At 34.8% G+C, this 16,756-nt stretch overlaps 1 protein-coding gene across 1 annotated transcript in view; it reads right to left on the reverse strand.

Annotated features, from left to right (window-relative positions):
• Positions 1 to 16,756, reverse strand: part of melt (ventricular zone expressed PH domain-containing protein melted) — a 338,615-nt gene that overhangs the window by 108,639 nt on the left and 213,220 nt on the right. Inside the window, exons 11-12 of the mRNA XM_090398172.1 lie at positions 15,663 to 15,798; positions 837 to 976 (exon numbers count right to left, since the gene is read on the reverse strand). Coding sequence (XP_090254298.1) covers positions 837 to 976; positions 15,663 to 15,798 — 276 coding nt within the window. The remainder of the gene's footprint in view (positions 1 to 836; positions 977 to 15,662; positions 15,799 to 16,756) is intronic.

Consider the following 16,756-nt stretch of genomic DNA (forward strand, 5'->3'; position numbering starts at 1 on the left):
ACCAATGTTTTAAAGAGAAAGAATAGTTCTGACAGTTTGTGCTAGGTGTGAAAGTATGCTAATTAGACAGTTCTACAGAGATGACTCTGTAGAACTGTTATCTTCTGTGATGAATCCCTTTGAGAAAGATGGAGGTTCATTACAGTCAGTGAAATACAGTTTGGTTAATTTGTGTAGTAGCCAAAACTTGAATTTGTAATCAATTAATTAATTTGTAGTCAATACACAGTTTGAAGTTGTGTATTGACTACAACTTGCAGAATCTTATATTTGATAACTTTGTAGATTCAGAATTTCCTCATATGACTGAAGAAACTCTGCCCAGTTTCCCATTAAGATGACATTCTACCTGTTGGATATGCTCATGTTCTGGAGTAAAAAGGAATAACCATTCCCTGCTTAATTAATAGATCTAAATTCCGTTTATATGAATTATGATGCAGATAACTATAGCACTAATTCTAATGTTGCAACTGTTTTTGATATATAAATCTGATATTGATCAAAATGGTTGCAAATAGATATTTTGATATGTAGATGATCTGCTACCAACTCAGGAGGGCACACAGCCTACAAACTACAGATGGATATTTAAACAGTTATTTTTACCATACAATATAAAGCAATTTTAGACCACAAGATGTTCATACAATTCCTTCAATTTTGTATAGATATTCCATCAGAACAATCTCAAGAATTTAAGAATCATTACAAGAAATAGCAAAGGAAGATAACAGACAACTTCTGTATTTGTTATTAATCAAAGATTATTTGGTAATGGAAAAGAGGAAGGATAGGATATTATTAAAAAGTAAAACTTAAAAATATATTAATACCTGCAATGCAAGAAACATAAGATGGATCCAAATGCGTGGGTTGCGAGTTTTCATTACAAAGTAAGTCTTGTTATAGAGGCAATGTTCTCCTTTACCTTGGCAAGCAAAATGAAGTTTAGCATGCTTTTTTGATTTCCTTTCTAAAAAAGAAAATATGTTAACCTTTTGACATAAAACACTAAAATTTAATATACAGGTATCATATTAGGAGCAATATGTTTATGCATATACGTGCGTATATACAGTGCCGTCCAAAAGCTATACGAACTACATTTCCTGTACATGAAAAAATGTTCATGACTACAGCCAAATGTGAACATAAATTTATCACTAGCATACTAATAAATTATATTACACAAAAAGTGTTATAAATTTTGTACAAATTAAATTGCAATATGTTTTTGGCAAAAGTTATAAATTTCCTAAGGATGTAGTTAAGGAACGAATATACAATGCTTACAAAAAAACTATGCAGAGAGAAATGTCAGTATGAAATAAGTCCACCCCAAACTGTGATGCAGCACTGACAACATCGTACCATGCTTGGTGCCAGGTAATTCAGGGGTTCTTGCGGCAAGGCCTCCTCCTTCAGAGCAAGGATAAGGCCTTGTTTCCTGGAGGGAAATTTCGAGCAGCAATGCATCTCCCTATTGCATTCCAAATGTGTTCTATGGGATTAAGATCTGGGGAGAGTGCTGGCCACTATTCTCGGTCTCCAGGAGTTTTCCACTCTCGTGTACGATGTGGTGTGGCATTGTCATCTGTAAAAATAAATTCTTCGCTACAAGCTTTAACCACCTCAGTAATGTGGCTCCTAAACTTTAATTCTCAGTTCACTATAATCACCAAGTCTCTAGCTTCATTGACTACTGTACTTGCACCAAATTTTCATTAATATAATAATCTAATCCAAAACGTATAATCATGTGCTCAATAACATTTGATCACAGAATTAGTGTGTTCAAGTCAACCAGCAGAGATTTCATATAGGATATGTTGCTTATCACTTGCCCCCAAATCATCTGTACATAACTGAAAATTAACTTCTAGACCATCAATATCATTAGCATAATATTAAAAAATAATGGTCCAATTATAGAACCCTGTAGTATACACTGGTAATACTTGTTCTCTTAAACTCAGCGTCTCCATACAACACTTTTTTGATATCTGTCAATCTGCACTCTCCTATTCATGTCACAAGTCTATTTTGCATACCCAACCCTATGGACTTGTACAACCAATAACCTTGCATGTGAAATCCTGTCGAATACCTTAGCAAAATCAATAATTATAACAGTATATTTATTTCCTTTATCCAGCTTTGCTGTCACTTTATTACATAATGTGAGTAGATTGTTATAACAAGTTCTACCCCTTAACAAAACCATAACTACCCTCTGGAGAGGATCACAATACTATATGCCACTTATAATGTGAATCCTAACCAGTCTTTCCTTACCTTGATGGCCACACCAGATATGACTGGTCTAAAACTGGTTGTATTAGTCCCAGCTCTATCTTTGTATAATGTAATTATCCTGCAAGACTTCAAATGATTAGGAAATCAGTACATGTGCTGAGACTCTACTTGAACAACAAACTCAAGGATACTGCCAAATGTCTTGAGCATTTCTTCAACAACTATGTCCGATCCAATTACACTGCAACGGTCAATCAAAATAGCATTAACTATATTTTTTTAAAGAAATTACAACATAGACTAATATCAACTAAAATAAATTTCATTAATACTTCCAATATTTTGGCAAAGTCAAATTGCCATCAAGGAACACAATACATGTGCACACAGGCACTTGAGCAATGAGGGTGAAACATGGTAACTAAAAGTAAGCCTAACATAATAGTATCAACTAGTGAGTTAAAATGGGTGTCTTTGTCTGTGGGTTGAAGTATGGAGGATGAGCGCTTCTTAAGTTTGGGACAGTTTCATGTCAAATTTGTTGAGGTTAGGTGGAAGCAGAATCAAGGAATAGTCTTTCATATTTATATTTACTGCAGTGGAGTAGAGTGGCTTTCTTCCAACTTATCCTGGGACAGGTGTCCAAGGCATGGACAGCAATTCCTGAGTGGCTACAGTCCTTATGTTCAGCAATTCTGATTCTGGTTGTATTGCCTGTTTGGTAATAGTAGGACCATGACCCTACTAATACACAGATCAAGTCACTTCACAGACTACTTAAAAAGGTCACCTCTTGGCCTGTTAAAATTACTAATAAACTAAAACTATATAATTCCAGACCCTCCACCTGGATATCAGACTACATAAAATCCACAAATAGAATGTGCAATCACACCCAACTGTAGCTGCCATTGATTCACCTGCATATAAATTGGCCGAACATTTAGCTAAACTGTTGTTCTCCCAATATACTGGCAACATCCCTTTACACATCCCTTAAAAAAAAAAAAAAAAAAAAAAAAAAACCGATATATTTTAAAACCAGCATAGCAAAACCTCACACTGCAACACACTGATATTATGGTCAGTTTTAATATCTCCTTTCTGTTCACTAATATTCCAATTAAAGACCCTTCAGACCTTATTCAAGCTGAATTTCCTCCTGATCTTTCAACCGTGTTTAAGTTCACTATGAACTGCGACTATTTTGATTGGCAACGAACATTCTACAAAAAAATAGAGGTGACAGTCATGAGGTCGCTGCTTATTTCCCTCCCATCTAATTACTTCATGGAAATTTTTGATGAGAAAGCTCTAAACTTCATCCCATATAGACCTGCTGTTTGATTACATCTTGTTAATAAATAAAATAAATTTTATTGGTGTGTATTAAAATAAATATTAAGCAGGTCAACTGCATATTTTACTTAACAGCAAGAATAAAATATTAAATACAATAAATTATTCATTATTGGCCTTCTGCAGAATTGTTGCCTGCTTGGATAATTAAAACAATTGAAGATATGTTAGCATTATACATGGAATTAGCAGTTTATCACAGATTTGGACAACATTAAACAGAAATGTAGTCCAAAGAACATGGAGGCTCACCGCTAGAGGGCAGTAACGTGTGTAGTGTTGATAAGGAGCTCAGGAAAAGATAAGTGTATTTTGAGTAATAATTGGCATTATTTCTTGAATTTGAGTGTTGTACTATTTATTTTTGAGAACAAAGTGTGTCTGCATGATTTATTAAATTGTTAGATTTATTATTTATTAAACAGAACACAATGGCAGTACTCATTAGCTTAACCACGTAGGTGTCAACCAGTGTGACTAGGCGAATGATGCAAAAATCAAGTAGCATTAACAAAATGGACTTTTTTGAAATTGATTTGATTCCGTGAATGTAATATGTATGCATGACGGAGTGTAAGGGATGTGTTTGTGGAGAAAATAGATGGGAGGGAGACAAGGGAAGGAATTTCCCTTGTATTGAAGATTGTAATATAGAATGTAAGAAGTGCAATATATTATTAGACCACAAGGCAATAAATGCAAAGCAAATTAAATTAAAAAGAAAAAAGATGGTGTAAATGAAAGAAATGAAAGTTAGTAAAACTATGTAGTGAAATGTAGTGAAAAAAATGCAAGAATGCAGAAGCAAAAGTTAGTGAAAGCAAGAATGTAGAAGAGAGAGAGAGCATGTATAAGTGTTGAATGAATGTAAGAATAGTATGTAAAGAATGAAGAATTGGCTGCAATGAGGGGGATAGCTCAGTTGCATGGAGTGGTACATAAGGTGAAGGGAGAGCTGGAGCGAATGCAAAATTATCTGGCGAGTGGATCATCTGATAACAGAAAGAAATGCAACATAAGAAAAATGACGGCTTAAACAAGAGCGAAAGAAAAATCAAGAATCACACCTCGTGAAAGGTGTGATTGATGAGTTTGACAAAATCGTGCTTTCCTGGTGTGAAAATTAATGATGTTAATGAGGCTATTAGAGCACAAAAGGGTAGGGTGAAAGAAATGATCATAGTGGCTGAAACGAATGATTTAAAAGGAGAAAAGTACGGCATGAGAGAGGACATGAAAGAATTACTGAAAGCAGCAAAAGAAAAGAGTGAGAGAGTTAAGATAATAAGTCTGTTGCCACAGTATGACAAAGTAGAACCGAGAAATGGGGGAGGGGCTAAAACAGAAAATAACAATGCGTAGGTTATGCAGGAGAGCGGTGTGGAATAAGTTTGATAAGTGAAAGCACTTATACAAGAAGGATGTCTTGCATTTGAATGGATCTGGTGTTCAGAGAATGGGAAAAAGTATCATTGAATGAAGTGAAAATGGATGTGCAGAATCAGGGAAACTAGAGTTTTTTTGTTTTTTTGGGGGGGGGGGAGGGAGGGAGGGGGAGGGAGGGTAAGTTGTTGAGTGGATATGCAGGCATCGGTGAGGCAGTCAAGTGTAAGAATGTGTATAATATGCCTAAGTTAGTACCACTGGTAACAAACCAGAATGGGATTAATATAAAGTGCCAGGATAGTGGTAGACCTAAAGGGCTTTTTGACTTTATGTACACTAATACCAGGAGCATTTGGAACAAGCAGGAGGAATTTTTGGCATTGGTTGGCTCATCCTGGCCAAAGGTTATTGGTATTAGTGAGACATGGCTAATAGAAGATGGTATAGTTAGTGGGATAGAATGTGAAGGGTATAGCATGTTCAGGGAGATTAGAGAGAAAAGAATGGGGAGAAGTGTTATTGATGCCAGACAATGAACTGCAACCAAAGAGTTTAAGTTAAACTGCAGGCCAGTGAAAATAGCACATTTCAGGCTATCTGGTGTGAGATTGAGGTCAGCAAAACAAAATATACAGTTGGATGATGCTATAGACCAGTCGATGGAAAAGATGGAGATAGAATGTATTCGCAAATAGACTTAATGAGTGGAGGATGGGTGATTATTATGGGGAGGATTTCAATTATGGGAACATAGACTGGAAGGAGGAGAAGACACATGGGAGGAAAGAAATGGATTTTATGCAGTTGCCAAGGGATAATTACCTCAGACAGCATGCAACAGAATATACTAGGTGTTTGAGAGTGCTCAATCAATGTGCATAAAGCTGTGGGATTGGAGGTATACCAGCTCGAGTTTTATGTGAAGAAGTGAGGGAATTGTCAGTGCTCTTGACAATATTGTTTAATCTAAGTCTCAGCTCTGGGTCAGTCCTTAGGTGATGAAAAGAGAGGAAAATAGTTCCATTGTATAAAGGAAGCTCCAAAACTGATGTAGCAAATTACCAACCAATCAGCATATCAGGAGTTGTTGTCGAAGTATTGGAAAAGTTGCTCAAGAACAAAATACAGGAACAGATACATGGAAATAGGATAATTACTAATTACACTGTATTGGGGACAACATAGTTTTGTGAAAGGTACATCATGCCTCAGTAACTTGCTCACATTTTATAATACAATGACAGCGAAGTTGGATAAAGGTAATGGGTTTATAGTGTTGGACTTTACAAAGGCCTTCGACAGGATAGAACATGGAATTCTAATCAGTAAACTGCAGCACATGGGGATGGATAATAGGGCTGGTGAGATAGATAGGAGGGTGATTGATGGAGAGATATCAGAGAGTAGTTTATTGGAGTAGAGTCCAAAAGAAGGCCTGTGACTAGTGGCGTGCTGCAGAGTTTCAGTTCTTGGACTGCTACTGTTTAATTTGTTCATTAATGATATAGAAAGGATCTGTGATGAACTGTTCAGTTATTTGCTGATTATGCAAAGTTGGGTAGAGCCATAGCTAATACAGATGATGTCAAAATTCTGCAGGTTGATTTGGGTAGATTGGCAAATTGGGCAAAGGAGAATGGATGTCAATTTAATGTGGCAAGGTGTAAGGTTATGCATTTTGGGGTGAAAAGATTACATACCACATTGGTGGAACTGTACTCAAGGAAATTGACGAAGCCAGAGACTTGGGAGTGCCAGTGGATAGGGAGTTAAAAGTTTAGGGGCACATAGCAAAAGTGGTTCAACCAGCTCATCAAATCACTTGGTTACTGAAGAATACTTTGACGAGGAGAGACAAGCAGGTTATTGTTACTAATACTTTGACGAGCAGAGACAAGCAGGTTATTATTCCTCTTTATCGAGCCTCGATAAGATTCCATGTTGATTACTGCACGCAGATCTGGGTGTCAGGGTTACTTGGTGATGAGGAGGATGCAGAGAGGATCCAGAGGCGAGTGACCAGAATGGTAGCAGGTCTATAGAATGAACGTTACGAGAACAGGTTGAAGATTTGCGGGTTACAGAAATTGGTGGATAGGCGGAAAAGGGGTGATATGATTGAGACATTCAAATTACTGAGGGGGTTTTTACAAGATTAATTCAGAGGAAATTTTTCAGAACAGGTGTGTTAGTGGAAGAACTACGGGCCATCCATGGAAACTGAGTAAGAATGTAGTAAGTAAGAGGTTTTTTTTTTGCTTGGAGAGTAGTGAATGAATGGAATAGGTTGACAGAATCTGTTGTGGGTGCCATGATTGTGAATGAGTTCAAAGCAAAGTGTGATAGATACTGACCAAATGTTGGATAGTTCTTGATATGATGTTTAGGGTCTCCCTCGATGAGTCTAAGCACTCCTTGGAGTTGCCCGTAATAATAATAATAACATTGATGTTGATACGTGGACCCCCCCCCCCAGTTGAAGATATATATACATTCTTCTTGTCCTTTGCACCACCAGCATGTCCAAATACCTACAGTTGGTTAAAGATTTCATGTTTTACTATTAATCTGTATAACTGAGTCTTGTGAAACAATATTTCTATTATTACATGTGTATATATATATATATATATATATATATGAAAAAGCTTTAATGACTGATACCGAGAGAAAAAAAGATGACATTGATATATTTGAAAAGATACTACTAGTTTCATTAAATTGATCAACATCTTTAGGTATCACAATCAAAGAAATATATAAAGAATTACAGAGACTTAAAATTGTAATAATAGAACAAGTACAAAAAAGACAATAGCGTGTTTGAAAACAAAAAGTGAGCTTTCCAAACAAACGTATACTACGCGCTGTCGCGAGTGCACCAATACTGAACAGAGGCAACGTCAGAGAGATTGAAACTTAGGCTGTTATTGATGTGAGAAGAATCTAGAGAAATTTCTCTAGATTCGACAATCTTTCTCTCGAGTTCATCATAGCACACAGATGTTAGAAGTTTGAGTCCAGTTTACAATGTATTCGCAGCCTTCGTCTGAGTTAACTGAAAAGAGAACATGGCTAGAGAGAGCGCTGGTTCTAGTCCTGTTATAGGAGATATCTCTACGGTGTTCTTCCAAATGTAGAAGGATGGATTTAGCAGTCTGGCCATAGTATGGCTTTCCACAATCACATAAAATCTTGTACACTCCTGGAAACTGAATTGGAAGATGTTTCTCTTTAGGTTTACTAAGCATTGAATGAAGTTTTGGGAGCGTAGTGAAGCAAGTTCTGAAGTTAAACTTCTTGAGAATTTTTGCCAGTTTTGGTGAAAGAGAGCTGATGTAAGGCAAAGAGATGAAGGCTCTGGGGGAAAGAGGGATCTTCAGAAGTTGAGTGACTGGAGGAAAGAAATTTGTCAATTTTCTTAGGAGAGAAACCATTATTAATAAAAGTTTTTTTTAAGAAAAAGGAGTTCATTTTCAATTTCTGTTTCTTCTGTAAGTAAAGATTTGGCTCGGTGAGCTAAGGTGGAAATAATACCAAATTTTTGTGTGGGATAGTGATGGGAGGAAGCATGAAGGTATCTATCAGTATGAGTAGGCTTTAAAAATTGAGATACACACACACACACACACACACACACACACACACACACACACACACACACACACACACACACACACACACACACACACACACACACACCATAAGTCATGGAGTCTTTTCATACAAGCAGAAAAGACATGTTTAAACATTTCTGATTCAATTATAATGAACGTAATGCATGGCACTGTACTATTACTACTACAGGTGCATCAAATCATCCAATAACAACCAACCCAGAATGGGACCTATCAAACCATGAAGTGAATGATACAGCAGTTCAACAGTCTACATGAGGAAATCATCATCTGAAAATGATTACTTGGAGGTCGCCGGCTACGTCCACTAGTAATGTCCATTTGGGATAGCGGCATGCTATCAACTGAAAATTCTGATCATTTGGCCTCGTATAAAAAGTGGTATGGTACCATTTTTCATTCTAGAACAAATGAAAATCAACCCATATCTTCAGAATCCACTGAAAAATTAATTGTACATATTTCACAATACTGTACTATTTTACATATAGTATTTCTTTAAACAGCAGCTAACCTTTGAGATATATAGTTACATAAAATAAATCTACTGATAGACTCTATCCACCAAATCTGAATGACATATAAGTTTATCTATAAAGGATGATGATATTTAATTTTGTACATAAATTATAACACAGAAATGCTGCTGTAATTTTGAATGAACAAAAACAGGAACAAAGAAACAAACAAACAAAAAAATAAATGAATTAAATAACTGAGTAAGTAATCACTTTACAAAACTGTTTTAAAGCAATGGTTTTCAAATGGATTTGCTTAAAGTCAAGTATTATGTATTTATGTTTTTATGAAGAAATTTGAGTTTTGTTAAAGATACCAAGCAATTTTAAACCTGGTTTTACTCCATTTTTCCCAAGTAAGCAAACAGACAAAAATGTCAAGTTTGCGCCTGCAAGTGATGCAAGACTAGCTGATCCTACAGGTAGTGCAAGACCAAGGCAACTCGTGGTAGAAGTGGAACAAGCTCCGATCACTAATCTTAAGATTTACCATTAATGCCAAAACACATCTCCAAGAAGGGGATGTATGATGTTTTGTATTAAAGGCAAGGGGCCACTACCCAGACCGGTTTCGACCTTTTTTGAGGCCTCATCAGTGGGAGCTAGGCTAGAAATACCAAGATTTAGTAATACAGAGCTTGTATAAGCATTTTACCAAAACAAGTTGCCATAAGGTGTTTTAACCTTATTAAATAAAAATCTCAGGAGGAGATATAGATGTAGAAAGTATTTTTACCTTGGGTATAATTATGTTAAAAATACCAAGCAATTTTAAACCTGGTTTTACTCCATTTTTCCCAAGTAAGCAAACAGACAAAAATGTCAAGTTTGCGCCTGCAAGTGATGCAAGACTAGCTGATCCTAGGGTAAATCTTAAGATTAGTGATCGGAGCTTGTTCCACTTCTACCACGAGTTGCCTTGGTCTTGCACTACCTGTAGGATCAGCTAGTCTTGCATCACTTGCAGGTGCAAACTTGACATTTTTGTCTGTTTGCTTACTTGGGAAAAATGGAGTAAAACCAGGTTTAAAATTGCTTGGTATCTTTAACATAATTATACACAAGGTAAAAATACTTTCTACAGAAATTTGAGTTTGTTATATACTGAACTGTTTTGTGCTAAAGCAGGTCCAAAGATGCAAAATATCAGTGGATTACTTAGTGGTCACGTGTTTTTTTGTAAGTTCAGGATTTTTTTTTTTTTAAATGCAGTATTTAATATTTATAAATACTAATGTGGGGTGCTAAAGAGTGAAAACTGTATAACTAGCAAATCCCTGCATAGCCTTGTTCCTAGCATTCCTTTAACGCTGGTTCCTATGAAACGACCTATGCTGGGAACCAGCTAGGTCATTTCATCTAATATCCAACCCTCACCATATCATTGTGCACTCTGTTAGGTCTACCTGGATACTGAACAAACAAGGATATGGTGACAATTTGGGATATAGCTTACCAAATTGCATTCTTATTGGCTTAAACCATATTGCAAAATGATAGTACAATATGACAGAATTTCATGCTAGCTGGAGTGTCCCCCAGAAAACAAAACACCCATTGTTTTCACCAGGGAACCAGGACCAACAGCAAAAAGTCAGCTACCGGAAAAAATTCTGCAGTATGTCCCAACTCAACATCAGCAGAGTTCAATACAGATAGTACCAACATAAGAAGCATAAATTGAAAAGAAATGGAACTAGCAGTAAAATTGGATAAGTACCAGAATGACAAAGGTGTGATTGAAAGAAAGAAAGAAAGAAGCCCAAAACAGGCACTGTATGCCCACAGATGCAAGACCCTTCGACACATGTGTGCATGTCAGAAGAAGGAGAATCCATTCCGATAATAGGGCAATCAATCTGTCTTGTGGAATGAGTTGTTTATTATTACACATTGGAAAATTAATTTTTCTTTTATGAAAATTGTAGTTTTTAAAGTGGTAACTATTTTGCTTGTATAACAGTTTGAAAATTTTATGTATGAAGCACTTAATTTTGCATGTTGGTGACCAATTTGTATATCCTTTATTTCTTTCTCCCCTTCAACATGAATTGATTATTCTTGGCAATCTGCCAGACCAGGTTCTATGAAGTGTGGGCATATATTAGGGTGGGTCTTTTTAAGCAACAAATACAAAATGTTATATACAGGAAATAAAAATGGGAAAAGAAGGAGTAGCTACAATATTTAGCACTAAATATGAGGATAATTTTCTTCAATGGCAGGCAATATCAAGTAGAGCGATGTGGGCAAATATCAGAATGGGGAATTGGACAATGAGACTTATTGTGCATATGATCAATAAGATCATATGCACAATAAGAAATAATTATCAGACAAGAAAACAAAACAAAACATAAATTACACATAAATTAGTAAATAACAATCAGTAATATTAAAAATAATACTAATAAGAAGAATGAACCTGGTATGTGGTGCTACTAATTTATTAATATATGGCTCTATATTTGTCAGAATGAACAAGGTTCTTCTAGAGGCACACAACCAACATTATCTAGTTTTCTAGTTTGGACGCTGCTGAAAACATACCTGCCAATGTTGGTTGTTTCAAAATTTTTTCTTTAAGTGCTTGAAAATATGATGAATCCTTATCTTTTTTTTATCAGCATGAACTTTTGTCAAATCAGGCACATTGATAATGTTTTGTTTGTAGGTGACTGAATAAAGCCATATTGCAATTATTTGATATTATATTTATTATAATATCAAATAATTTATAATATCATATTATAATATAATATGATATTATATTTATGCAATTTCTCACATACCTAAACCAAATTATTTTTTGCAAGAAAAGGTATAAAAATACTCATGTGAAACTTGCTGTTTTATTGGAACAAAAATAATTTGCTTTGTGTGTGTAATCTGTGTAAATAAGGTACCGACTAGGTATCGAATATGCACTACATTAAATTGCTAACTGCTTGTCACAAAATTCAGAAACAATCTAAAACTGATTTCATACATCTCATTTATTTCTAGTATTATACAATGAACAAGTCATAACAAGTACATGTTCTTGCTGATGTGTACTGGACTTGTAAAATCCCAATCACTTGAAAAATGCACACCTGCCAACACTTTGTTAAGACCTGTCATCAGACTTCGACGCCAATTGGCTGCAACTTGCATTTTGTACGTTTCCTTGGAAAATAAAGCAACCATTACGATCTTTACTTACATCATACAATCGTTATATCATCAAAATTTTTGATGATAAATTTTTTTCAGCACCTAATTTTTGTCCTTTATGCTTTCACTGCCCCCTTACTTCAATTCAATGCCCACCGTTTGCTCATGAGGCCACTACCCACCCTAGATCGTTCCAGCATCCTCAAGGGGTAGTATCATCCACTTTGGGAACCACTGTTCTAGATCATCAATACCATCCATTTCCTAGTATGTACCCTCAAGGGATGTTCAGGCTACTGTGACTACACTATATGATTAAGTTTACAATATTATTAATCTCCTATCAACAATTTTCCTCTGAATTTTACTTATCAGTACTCCAATATTGTTGTATCTAACACTTCATACTTCTACAGCACTTCTGAGTGAATCAATCCACCTAGACCTTGGTGTTTGTTCCTCTGGGTCTATTTCCTGCCATCAAACAATAGTTCTGCTAACCCTTTCTCACCCATTCTACAGGGTGGCCCATAAGTCATGGAGGTTTAAAATAAGTAGCTTTTTTCCCCCCATAACTAATAATAATAAAAAAAAAAATCTCCAGGTTCTATATTTTATTATAACAAAAAAAAAATAATAATGCCCAGTTCACACGATATTACTGTATCATGTTGATAAGATTTCCTCTTGGCACTTTGCCATATGCTTATCTAGGGTGGCCTGGCCACTTAAATACAGGACAGCCACGAAGGGTTTTAACATTTAATAAATTTTTTATTTATTTATTTATGAATTCATTATACATTTATTTATAATAAATTTTAATGTAATATTATTTATTAATAATATATTACAATAATCTATTATTAATTCATATTTTAATATAAATTTATAATATAATAAATATTTATCAATCCACCTAGATCAAGATCTAGGTGAATTGATTCCATCAGAAGTGCCCTTTAGAAGAACAAAATGTTAGATACAACAATATTGGAGTGCTGACAAGTAATAGAATAATTTGGAGGAAAATTGTTGATTTGAAGTTAGCAATGACATAACATTTTCATGTAGTACTATCAGAATATCCTGCAAACCCCCCCCTCCTCCAAGGGTACACTTAAGGAATTTGATGATGACAAAATAAAGCATTAATATAAAATGCTTATATTTTGTGATAAATATCTTATCGCATCAAAGTGAATGCCCAAAAAAAGAAACAGTTATATGATGTGAAATATGTAATGTCTGTCATTCCCATCTCACTTTATGTAAATGTTTCCTTTCTGTGTGAATTCTAATGATGAGATATTCATCACGAAATAAGTGTTTTACATTAAATGCTTTATCGTTATGTAATTTATGTGTATAGTAGGTTCTTAATACTCAAAAAATCTGTTGCTTTAACATGTATAGTAATGCATCATTAATCAAGACCTCAAATAACTGAACCTTCAGTTATCAGTTCTTGAACATTTATCAACCTTATTATTGGAAGAGTATTTTATAAACACATATTTAGTTAACTAGTAAAGGAAACCATTAGATTCATTTTGTTTGTCCTTAGTAAACATACAGCTCTTTTCTGGATAAGTGAATATTAACAAACTTTAGTATTTGGAGAACTAAAATGTAAAATCTGACAACATTGGAAACCTGACAAATTGGAGATTAATTTGGAAGCAAACTATTGATAGTAAGCTATAATAATGCAAACTTAATTATGTAGTGCTATCACATTATCTTTTACATTTGAGTATACCTATCAGGTACTGATGATGGTATTTAGGATTGTTATTGACATGATCAAGTCGTTTCAATTTTAACTGGGCCATTTTTTAAATAATAAAATGGTTTGAAAAATGATAAACAATGACACCATTTTTGGTTGAATGTAATTTAATGAAATATGGTATTTAGGTTCTGTACTAAAGTGTCCAGTCATCTCAGTTTTGATTTGATTGATTTTATTGTGACAGAATTTTTTGGAATGATACAAAATTACGTGTTATATAATTTGAGAATACATAAATGGTGTGGGTCATTATGTAGCACTAACTTATTGACTGGAAGCTCCTGAAGTGGCATGAAAAGGATCATATTTAGTCTTCTGGTTTATCCAATACAGCAAATCATGATACTAATGAACTATAAGTTTCAATCCTGATAAAATTAACTGTTTTATTTCTCACAGTTGCATGACTTTTTCCCACCACTAAAAATTTTGATGCTTTGTATTATTACTATTATCAGTGACCTCCAAGGACTAATCAAGGGAATCTGTCGATTGCCTACACCAGGTGCCTTACCTTCTCTTAAACTTGTTTACACTGGATGCACTCACTACTTTCTGTGTGTTTTCAACAGGCAAATTGTCCCACTCACTGCTCTGTGAGAGAAAAATCTAGCCTTCACTCCCATTCTTAAGCACAAAGTTAACTTCCATGGATGTCTCTTTGTCCTCTCCCCACCTTCCAAATAATGAAAAATTCCATTAGTAGATAACCTATAATACCCTTTCAGAAGTTTATAGATCTCTGTCATAGACCTCTTTCTCCAATTTATCAGTACCTCCATTCCACATACTCTTAAACTGTTCTCATAATCTACATTCCATAATCTCAATTTTATCTTTGTTAACTCTTTTTACACCTTTTCCACAGTTTCTTTTATTCTCTCTAAACCTGACCAAATCAGCACACAGTAGTCCAAGTGTAGTTGTATCAAAGCCTTGTAAAGAGGCAAAATGACTTCCTTGTATGTCAATGTTTGTTTCAACATCGCATTTCTCCTTAGTTATAATTATATAATGAATTGTTTTTAAGAGAAAGTTTTCTTGCCAAGTTACAAAGTATAATATACTGACAACTATATTCTTGCTTTAATCCTTTACCCAAATATAGGCAAACAAAGTTTGTGATGTATCTTCACGACAATTGCCTCTGAGTATTTAATATGGTGGTACACCATTTTACAAATTGTATACAGAAAATATTATGACTTCTACATTCATTTCACCTTGGCATCATCCTGGATTTGGCTTCCACTGATGAGACCTCAATAATGGGAAAAACTGGTCTGGGGTGTAGCTCTACTCATTTTTTTTTACATGATGTGAAGTCAACAGCATCTCTATACAAGAAGACTAAGCATGAAGATACTTGCTATGCAAATTTGGTTGCTTATGTTTAGGTAAAGGATTAAAACAAGAATATAATTTCTTGTCAAATATAAGTGTTTGACATATCATTCATGTTGTAGTGAGCTCTCAAGGATAGGAGCCCACTATAACAGTAGCTAGTTATAAATCTTAAGTAATGTTATTAAGAAAACGAAACAAGCTCACCTTCTATAGTACACTTGACTGGCAATGGAATCTTTACAAATACTTTCACCATATACACTTTGATCTTGTCAAGGTGTTTCTCACAAAAGTGCTGAACAGCATCCCTCATAGGATAAGGTTCAAAGACAGATATACGCTAAAAAGGAAAGTAAAGCAGAAATCATGATTCACGTCAGGAGATACAAATTTTAGGTCCAACAAAAGTCAATCACACTAAACCGTAAAATCATTTATTTGCACACTCACCACTAATCCTCTCAAGAAATGCATGCCCTGAGTTCATCACCACTCTACCTACTTCACACTCTCTTGTACTTCCTTAATGGCCTCCTGTCTATGTCCCTTCCCTTTGCACTATCTTTGGAAAATTTCTCCAGTTTCATTCACTCTTAAGAGCTTACATTTTCAGTCATATTACCTCTCCTCCTATTTACAAAACATTATAAATTACATTTCCTCAATTTTTTACTCATAGCTGGCATTCCAAAGCTTAATGTTATCTCTCACTGTACTCTTTTTAAAATTTCATCACTGCAATGGAATCTACAAGCAGTACATCAGTGGACTGATCAAGGCTCTATGCTATGAAGTCACATCTTTGGCTCTAATGCTCAATCATTCTCAACACTGTAACTTTCAATAAAAACTGAAATTTTAACAAAATTTAAAATAATGAACTCAGACACATTAAATGGTCATCCTTGCTTATTATTCTGTCTTTTCTTGGTCTACTGAAATTATCATGAAGAGCCACTATATCAGCATAACTTAACTCTTCCGAGATTTGCTTCATCTGCAAAAAAAACTGTGCTTGTTGTAGTATATTTATATAGGTTTGATTTCTGTTTGAAAACAATGACTAAACCTTAAAGTCTCAATGGCACACATTAAAGAAAATACTTCTTAATAAGTCAACAGATGCTTTGAAGGAATATGAAGTAATCTAAGCTGTGTGTTAAAGCAACTAACAAGTCATGGAATACCTTCATTAGAATATAGAATGATAAATATCATGAAGGTGGTTCAAAACGCTCTGAAATGGAGGACACAGTACTGTAAAAGAAATCAGAGATGAAAAGATGATATAAAAACTG

The sequence above is a fragment of the Typopeltis vanoorti genome, chromosome 1 (assembly GCF_054136105.1).
Source record: "Typopeltis vanoorti isolate ZY-2024b chromosome 1, IOZ_Tvanoo_1.0, whole genome shotgun sequence".
In the NCBI taxonomy this organism is placed as follows: Eukaryota; Metazoa; Arthropoda; class Arachnida; order Uropygi; family Thelyphonidae; genus Typopeltis; species Typopeltis vanoorti.